The sequence below is a fragment of the Argentina anserina genome, chromosome 2, assembly GCF_933775445.1.
Source record: "Argentina anserina chromosome 2, drPotAnse1.1, whole genome shotgun sequence".
NCBI classification, from domain to species: domain Eukaryota; kingdom Viridiplantae; phylum Streptophyta; class Magnoliopsida; order Rosales; family Rosaceae; genus Argentina; species Argentina anserina.
In genome coordinates, this window is record NC_065873.1 from 2,198,632 (window position 1) to 2,207,880 (window position 9,249).

Genomic DNA, 9,249 nt, shown 5'->3' on the forward strand with positions numbered 1-9,249 from the left:
ATCTTTATCCTTAAGCTTTTTTAGCGTAGTTTGATTCTTTGATGATCTCGTATACCCTTGTGGTGATCCTCCGGTGATTTCTTATGTACCCTCTGTGGTTATTTCCTGGCTTATGTCCAGATTAGAAGGACCTTGTTCCTCAATTGTCCTTTCTTTATTTCATTTTTGTTGATCAATATCATATGCTTCTAGATTTGTGGTTACCCAAATTCAATTCATCTCATCTGCCTTTACCCATATCGCTCAGGAGGAATTGTATGGCTGCGAGTTTAAAGTGCATATCACTTACCATGGGGAGTATGGGTGCTCTGTGCACTTGGGTGTTTCACCCTCCTTTCTTCCGTCAATGTTTTCGGTGTTCTTGGTCTGCGTTTTGGCTCATGGTTCCATCTCGATAGTTATGGTTCTCTCTTGCTTTGTGTGTCTATGGTGGAGAGAATTTGGATATTGGGTCTCATATAATGGGGGTATTGAGATTCGATCAGATTATGAACATCAATGCAAGCCTGTGCAATGCTATTTATGCTCCATGGTCAACGGCCGCCCATGAATGACGGCGGCTGCAGTACTTTTGCTAGGGTTTTTTTTGTATTGTTTAGGCCTTTTGGGCTCATGTTCTTAGTTTGTAGTTTGCTTTGTAGGACGGTTAGTTATTGCTAGGCTCTTGTTGAGACTAATTACTTGATTATTTTCTTATCTCTTTGTATTGCGGGCTTTTAGTTATTGTTGGACATCTTGAGCTTTGTTCCTAAATGAAGTGATTCATTTCCAAAAAAAAAAAGTGATTCGCTGCTTAAATCGATCCCTTCATGGAATATACTTTCTTTAAGTCTGAGACCAATTCATTTCTGGCAACAGTGATTTCGGTCTTGACGGAATCCAGAACCTCATCAATCTTTGCCCTATTGCCCTCTTCAGTGGCTAAAGAAGCTTCCAACCCTTCAGTTTGTTCTTCCAACTCCTTGATCCTAGCCTTGAGATTGGCAACATTATTCTCTAAGGCAAGCACCTCTTTCTTTACCTCATTATACTTTGAAGTGTGTTGGATGATGTCCTAGAGGGGGTGAATAGGACAGTTGCAACTTTTTCATGTAAGTTGATCACAAGAATACTTACTGAATGTAACTTTTTCTTGAGATTCAATTGAACGATTGACGGAATGTAGTTTGCAATAAAGATAAATAACAACAAATGTTTTTTATCCGCATAAACCCTAAATGTAAGGAGAAAAATTGTGTCTCCTTAACTCTTGAAAGAAAAAAATTTCCACTATGTACAAATACACCTTTTTACAAGCTTGTAGCAATATGATGGATATCAAACGCTTTTTGTATCCTATCTAAGACCATACCTAGTCTTTAGACCTTTCTATCTCATATGATAGTTTAAAACAATTTTTAATAAACGAGGGATCTATCGTAAATAGTCAAACTAAAGAAAAATGTAACTTACATCCCACTATCCACACATATAATAACGGGAAATTCTATGGTGCAGCGCTGCATACCATACATACCTTTAATCCACCATTCATACGCCCCACAGACCCCACGTGCATTTTAAAACACTTTCTATCTACCGTCTGATTCAGTATGTTTGGCATGCAGCGCTGCACCATAGACGAATCTATACAATAACTTCCCACTACCCATTTCAAACAAAAAAAAAGGCTTTTAGAGGGAAAAAAAGTGTCATAACTAAGACTAGTGTACTAGACTACTAGTGTTCTTTATGTATAGTTCTGTTCATAATCAGAAGCGCAACAATCTGTTTGACGCCTTGACTGCCTATAATAAAAGCTTCTGCCTTGTATTCTGCAGCTTTGTTAAAATTAGAAAGAGATGAAAGTTTGAACATATACTGACAAAAAAATGGAGTTCCATTGAAGCCAACCTTTCAGTGGAGTTCGTGTAAATTAATGTAGACACTTGTAATTCATGGTTCTCCCACCAAAATAGAAACACTAACTTAAGAAGCCCTACTGCATCCGTCTCTTGGGCTTGTACTTGCTATAACTTATATGAAGCATTGAGGTGCCGAGCTATTCTTTTCATCTCGCAAACTAGGATCAGAGTCATCAGACCCTTTGCAAACAATAGCTCTGAGCTAACTGGTAAGCTCCAAGGCCTGGGGGTAATTTCTGGATCATGGGTTTAAATCTAATCATTTCAAGGTTAAGTTCGGATTTAAACATTTTGTGGCCGAGTCTGGAGTCAACACAGCAGTGAAACTGGTAATGCCAGGTAAACTTCTGCCATTTTAATGACGACTTTACCAGAAATTTTGAGTTTCTCTGTACTCCACTCCAGTGACAGCTCCACTGAAAGGTTTGGCTGAATAGAAGTGTCAGTTATATCCAGCTTTTGTAGCTGCAAGCAATGAAGGGTTCATTAGACAAAGTTTCTGTTCTTCAGATTGGAAATAATGGGAATATTGAGAGGTGAGAAACCCTTTTATAGAGTTTCAGCAAATACGTCTACAACTAACTTGCAAATTCGTTGCTGCAGGAAGCAATGAGTCTTCGTCATAAGCATAGGCTGCAACGCTTTTTGCCAACCAGGTCAAGTTTCACGAATCGAAAGAATTAGAAAGTGTGATAAACTGCAACTACTAAATTAGGAAAAGTTGAGAAGCAAATGAGTTCTCAAGAGCTTGGTTAATAAAACATACTTCGGAAAACCATCCTCACTACAATGTACGATCCTAAGAGAGACCTAACTGCCAAAAATTGTGATCAGGAAAAATGTGGTCAATAGACTACCTAGGACTGACTACACAAGGCTAGTCCAGGAAAATTGAAAGAACTGGGGCCAAGTGGCCAAGGTGACTGCAAAAGTATTATTAACTGGTGGGTTCAGCAGGTTGTTCCCCTACGTGCAGATTACTATGTACCTCCATAAAAGTATTCCTTAGGTTTTCCCAAGCCGAGTGGCGTTGAACTACTAACTGGTTAGCTGCTTTGGTCGTTCCCTCCATAGCAGACACTTGCTCTATGTCTGAGAGCAATCCATCTCTAGCATCCATTACTCCTGTCTCAATAGAATCCAAAACCCGATCAACCTTCTCCCTGTTGCTCTTTTCTTCCGCCAAAGATGCTTCCAACCTTTTGATCATGGCCTTAAGGTTTGCAACTTTCTCATCTGAGGCAATAATTTGTTTCTTGACCTCAGCATATTTTGAATGATGATAACGGAGAACAAACCTTCTCTCAGTAATTGAGGCTGATAAATCAGACGCCACCTTTAAGTCATGTTGAGCTTGGAGGAAAGCACGGGTCTCCACCGAGAGATTGCCTCTGAAAGATGAAAGCATGACCTTCAACTCTGATGGACATGAATCGACGGATAGAACTGTGTCTGAATAAGCAAGAAACTCTTCTTGTACGTGGGGATCGGCTAAAGCTTCTAAACCACAATCAAAGATCTTCTGGAGTCCTTTCTTGGCTACTGTAAGCTTATCCTGGTCGACAAATGAGTTATCCTCCAGTAGATGAAAACTTGGGCATGGAGATGGCTTGGATATGAGATCAGTAACATCAAGCATCAGAGCATCAAGGTTCTCTAGTCTGGATGAGGATGATGAATCCTAAAGGTTCCAAGTATATCAGTTGGATGAAATGCGGATCATAGAGAGCAAACAGAAATTAAAAAAAAAACCAAAAAAACCAAAGGAAAACACAAACCTTGGAGGCATCAGGGCTCTGCAACCTGGATGAGGAGGATGGCTCCTAAAAGTTCCCAGAATACATGAGTGATCAGAGTGCAGATGACAGACAAAGCAAAAAAGCAAAGGGAAAAAGCTTACCCCAGAAGCATTGGAGGACAAAGAAAAAGCACTCAATTGTGGGATTGCCTGGGCATCTAAGAATGAATTGCAGGAGTAGCACCAAATTGATTTATCACTATTTAAAATTGTAAGCAAAACCATAAGGCACGTTTATTAATTAATCCTCCATAAAATATTAAAATGAAAAACTTGAGACTTTCACTTTGTATAACATTTCATACCTGCAGCTGACAGCAAGACAATGATTTGTCTGCTTAAAATGCTGAAACAAGTGCCCGTTCGTCAAATCAACACTGCAGAACACGTCCTTGCAGCACAAACAACACCAGTTCTCATTGGGATTCTGGCATCTAGTATAACTGTATTTAAAAACACTACTACATATTAGAAACACAGGCTATTGTTCAAGACTCCTGCAAACTAATGAAGTAAAAAAGAAGGTAATCAAATATCAAATCTTTTTTTTTTTTCGCTTCATCAATTTGAAGGCTTTATTCAATGAGAAAAAACCATAAAATTTCTTTCTTTAAAGATCTTTTCTCACTATTAAAAAAAAAGATCTTTTTTTCACAGATTAAGAAGTCCATTGTCAAACTAGAGGTCCCCTGGATACTGCATTGTCACAAAAACAATGGCTACATCCAAAACCAAGTTCAGGGACATGGTGTTCTCCATTTAGAAACAAAACCAAGAGAAACCCCATAATGTAGAATGAGGATCCTACATTCGAAAACTGTCCTGTATCAGCAAGATTTTCACAATGCCATACATGAATGCTACTCACTCGCAAGTATTAGCCAAGAAAATAAGCACATTACTTAATAAACCAAGTAGAACAATAATTTTAGAGCCTAAAGAAAATAGGCCACCTTTTGCAGGGAGTGTCAGGATTGGGAATGCCGGTGAGGTCGGCGGCGACGAAAGCCAGGTGATCACAGGACGTAGCCAGTGCCGATTTCGGCGACTTCTCCTCGGCATCCCTCTTCTTCCTCCTCTCCTTCCTCTCCTTCCCCTGATCCTCATTCCTCTTCTTGCTGTACCACTGCCTCACCTGAATCTCACTCATCCCCAGCTTCTTCCCTATCTCCTCCCTCCTCGACGCCGACGGATACTTCTCCCCTGATCACAATTCCAATTCCAATTCCAAATTCAATCAAACTCAAACTTAAACAAATAATCAAAACAAACAAAACAAAAACAGAGAGCACTCGAATCGAAATCGGAACGGAAACTCACCGGCGTATGTCTTCTCCAGAGTAGCGACCTGGTGACGTGTCATTCTGGATTTCTTGGCGACAATCCCGTCCCGGCGATCCTTGGCTCTCCGGTTCATGAACCAAACATTGACCTGCTCGTACCCGAGCTCCAGCTGCTTGGTCAGCTCCTCCTTCGTCGCCTCCGACGGTGTCCGCTCCACTGGTTTCACCGATTGAATTGAACGCCGCGGTAATAATAACAATCAAGAATGTAAAAGAATAATAAAACTGATGATGATGATCGAATGTGTGTAGGTACCTGAATAGGCCTTCTCGAGAGTTTCGCGCTGAATCGGAGTCCACTTGGTGCGGAGGCGCTTGATCGCCATATCGGAGAGAGAGACGGCGCCGGAGTTTGTTGGAGGAGAGAGAAGGAAGATGTGGCAGAGTTGCAGTAGGGAAGTGTGTGAGTCAGTGTGGATTTTATATTATTATTATTATTTGTTTTGTGCTGCTGAAAAAAATTGATTTATATGTGTGTTGTGTGTACTTGACTCTACTTATAGCTGCTGCCTCCTACTTTTTACTGTTCTATGAACAGTATTAAACACTATGTCTCTTTTGTTTTTTCTTTTCTCTCTAATATTTTTTTTGTGGGTAAATACTAAATATGTAAGATTATTTAATCTTATTGGAGAATTACATGGGATTAATTAATCGAGCGTTCTTGATTAATTAGGTCGGTTTTAGGATTAGTCCTACGTGGTGAGGGAGTGAAAAATGGAGTTATAAATTTGACTAAGTCTGGTCGCACAGTTTTAGAATTAATCTCAGGTGGCGAGAGAATGGAAAGTTTAGATATGATCCAACTAAATTTGAGAATTGTTCACCAGTGTAAACCAAGAAAAAAGATGACTGACGCTGTTGAAATTTAGAAATTGTTGAGATTTGGAGTATGGCTCGAGTTTATAACCAAGTTTGAAAAGCTTGACAATTAAGGTATTAATGGAGGAGATAGATTTGAAGGATTTAAACAAATTTCATTGCAAAGTATAAAGCTTTTCTCCCAACTATCTAAGGTTGTTCAGTACTTCAGTTCCTATGATCCTTGATCTAGGTAACTAGGTAGAGAGTTTGAGTGCGAAACAACACATAGTGATTCCGATGACAATTCTTTTGGCCAAATAGTGGTCCAGACCTCCAGGGTTCAATCAAGTACTGTATAAGTGTATATAATACCCGGCTATAAATGATGCAACATAGTCAATAACACATGAATATTCTTGTTAAAGCATCTCTAAATCTAGGAAAATACCAATTAGGGTAATGTGCTAATCTGACAAATGGAATTGTCAAGGTGCTGATTTCTCATGTTAGGCAGTACGGACTGGCGGGGCCTCACCAAACCTCAGTGGGTATGAACCATTCCACTAAAGGCTAATGAAGTCCTGGTGCATAATCTTATGTAGAGAACACTGGGAAACATACTCCACTGTATAACACCTTAACAAGGGAACACTACCTAGTGTTCAAAGGAAAACTTAGTATATAATGAGTTGTTGGATGCAACAGTAACACAGATATGAACATCCTTTTAAAGCAACTCCTCAACTAAGAAAAACCCAATTGTTACTCAACTCTCAAGTTGCTGATCTCCCATGTTGGCCATTATGCAGTTCGGACTGGTGGGGCCTCGCCAAACTTCAGTAGGTATGCAGTCTCATATACAGGCTGCAATTGTGGGATCAGTTGAGCATCTAAATATGCATCGCAGGAGAAACACCAAACTGAGAGGTCACTGTTTGAAATGTATACAAATCAGAACCTGCATTGGTTATAAACACTCTAGATGAACAGGAAGACACAGAACTTTGTAGAAGCATCAGAAATTGTACCTGTAGCTAAGAGCGAGACAATGATGTATCTGCTGATAATGCTGCAGCATATGCTTGTTAACAAAACGGCTGCAGAGAACTTCCTTACAGCACAAACATAACCAGTTCTCACTCGGGTGCTGGCATCTGGTAAATGAAAATTTTCACCCAGATTAGAAACTGAAGGTAACTAACAGAACTCCGACACTCAGACTTGAATCAATATCAAAGCATACAGAATTAGAAGAAGCAAGCTTTCGAAGTCAGGTTACTGAAACAGTTTGACAGCCTGCGAATATATAAGCAAGATAATAATACATTGTAAACAAAAATCACCCGGACATAAATCAAAAAGAAGAAAAGAGATGTATGTTGTTAAGAGGCTGTGTTTGCTCTCTTCTTCTGGTCACCAAGACATTGATGTGATAAAAAAGAACCCAACCGAGGTAAAAGTTTTACTTGACTTGCACATCATAAATCAAACCTAAAGAAGACAACCAAGTCCTCGAACCCATGATTTTCAACAAAGGCCCATGTCTCATTCTGCAGATCCTTGTTTATAATCTTTTTGGAAGAATTGAATAGAGATTGTCATGAATAGAACAAGGATGCAGTTAACTAGAGGCTATTGTACAACGTTGCATCTCACATTACTGTCTCCTTGTATGATACCACAATCTCGCGCGCTCGATGCATCATTACAACTACAAACTGATGAAACAACTAATCTACCAACCAGAACTTCAATCATGTGAAAAAAGACGACATTCAACAGAAAATCAAAATGCTTACACAGACATGTTGTATGATTATGACAAAAAAAAATCACAACATGGGTTGTAACTTGTATCAAAAGCTAAACCCTTTATGAATCTAGTTTGCTACTGACGCCCATCAAGTAAGTTAATCAAATTACAAAACAGAGATGGCCAAACACAAACGTGTAGAGAAGAAAGTGTCATAGTGAGTTAGTGACCTGTTGCAGTGAGTATCAGGTGTCGGAATGTGAACGAGGTCGGAGGAGAGAGAAGCCAAGTGATCGCAGCAAGTCCGGGCCTCGACCCAACCCGACTCAGCTCCATATATCAAGTCCAAGTCGTCCTCTGCAATCGGGTTTTCCTGAAACAAGTTTCGGTTATAAACTCATACGAAACCCAAAAAACAAACCCCACGGCGTATTTCAGCTACCTGAGGAGGCGGAGAAGAGGAAGAGCCACCGTGTGCCGCCATGGACGAAGGTCTGAGGTGAATAGTCAATCCGTATTCTATGTACTTTTTTAATGAAGAATAGAGGAAGGTGAACCAAACAAGTAACGGCCCGAATTAAGAAAACCCGACCCGTCCGTATTTATAAAGACTCTAGGGTTTTTGACTTTTGACTCTCTCACATCCACTATAAATAGCATCTCATAAACCAGTCCGCTCCACCCCTACAAAATTTTGGCTGCGATTTCTCTAAGGTAGGGCTTCTCTCTCTCTCTCTCTGGGAATCATGGGGCACTCCAACGTCTGGAACTCTCACCCTAAGAGCTACGGCCCTGGCTCCCGCACCTGGTACTCTCTTCGATCCTTGAATTTCATTATGTTAATCTGATTATTGGGATTTGAAATACGTAGAGGTAGAGATTAGAGTTTGTTAGGTTCGTGAGTTGTAGTTGTTTGTGGTTGCGATTTAGTGATGTGTATTGGCTTGTTTGTGGTTGATAGCCGCGTGTGTGGAAACCCCCACGGGTTGATCCGCAAGTACGGGATCATGTGCTGCAGGCAGTGCTTCCGCAGCAACGCCAAGGAGATTGGATTCATCAAGGTGAGGGCTTGACTCTGTATGTGTGTTGGTCTTAGTGTTTGATTCGCCGGTCTGATTTGTGTTCTTGTTTTTTTGTTGCAGTACCGTTAGGAGGATGTTGATCTTGGATGTACTAGTGCTCGCATAGCGAATCCTCAGTGGTTTCAGCGTAGTCTTTTTTGAGCTTTTGATGAACTCTTAAGAAGATGTTTTCATTTAATCTACTTTTGGACTCTCAAATCAATTGTTGAATTGTTATTGTTTTGGGATTATTGACTTATTGTTACTTTTTGAGTTTTTTTTTTTTGCTATACGATTGTTCATGTAGTTGTGGAATATGTTTAGTCAGCTAGTAGCTCATGCGTTGTCTCAACAGCAGGTATTGTTTCAAATTGGTGAGCTTTTCTTATCAATCTTACTGGGTTGAACTGCACTTCATTCAAGTATTATCTTGGCTGTCAAAAACTTTCTGCTTATCCAAAGGCTGGTTAGGCAGGAGTTCATATCTATTTGGTTGCCATAGGTGCCGTAGATTTTTAAACTCCGCTTTGAGTTGGAAACATTTGGTTATTTCTCTTTTCTGTTGCTTCTTTAATCAACTTTCACT

The 9,249-nt window shown here is 40.0% G+C and overlaps 3 protein-coding genes across 4 annotated transcripts; 1 reads left to right on the top strand and 2 right to left on the bottom strand.

Annotated features, from left to right (window-relative positions):
* Positions 1-2,639: 2,639 nt before the first annotated feature.
* Positions 2,640-5,425, bottom strand: LOC126782644 (uncharacterized). The gene is made up of 7 exons (XM_050507937.1): positions 5,302-5,425; positions 5,023-5,202; positions 4,656-4,905; positions 4,008-4,145; positions 3,805-3,901; positions 3,683-3,727; positions 2,640-3,585 (listed from the first exon to the last, which is right to left on the bottom strand). The coding sequence occupies exons 1-7, from the start codon at positions 5,369-5,371 to the stop codon at positions 2,842-2,844; spliced, it is 1,524 nt and encodes a 507-aa protein (XP_050363894.1). The 5' UTR covers positions 5,372-5,425; the 3' UTR covers positions 2,640-2,841.
* Positions 5,426-6,237: 812 nt separating this feature from the next.
* LOC126782662 (uncharacterized) lies at positions 6,238-8,158 on the bottom strand. Its single transcript, XM_050507958.1, has 4 exons — positions 8,045-8,158; positions 7,833-7,975; positions 6,878-7,003; positions 6,238-6,780 (listed from the first exon to the last, which is right to left on the bottom strand). Exons 1-4 carry the CDS (start codon positions 8,084-8,086, stop codon positions 6,651-6,653), a joined length of 441 nt encoding a protein of 146 aa, XP_050363915.1. The 5' UTR covers positions 8,087-8,158; the 3' UTR covers positions 6,238-6,650.
* Positions 8,159-8,263: 105 nt separating this feature from the next.
* On the top strand, positions 8,264-8,939 carry LOC126782664 (40S ribosomal protein S29-like). Of its 2 annotated transcripts, XM_050507962.1 has the most exons (3): positions 8,334-8,410; positions 8,564-8,663; positions 8,745-8,939. In XM_050507962.1, the coding sequence occupies exons 1-3, from the start codon at positions 8,349-8,351 to the stop codon at positions 8,751-8,753; spliced, it is 171 nt and encodes a 56-aa protein (XP_050363919.1). In that variant the 5' UTR covers positions 8,334-8,348; the 3' UTR covers positions 8,754-8,939. The 2 variants fall into 2 exon arrangements, with proteins under 2 accessions (XP_050363918.1, XP_050363919.1); XM_050507961.1 differs by lacking the exon at positions 8,745-8,939 and having other exon boundaries at positions 8,264-8,410; positions 8,564-8,675.
* The last annotated feature ends 310 nt before the right edge of the window (positions 8,940-9,249 follow it).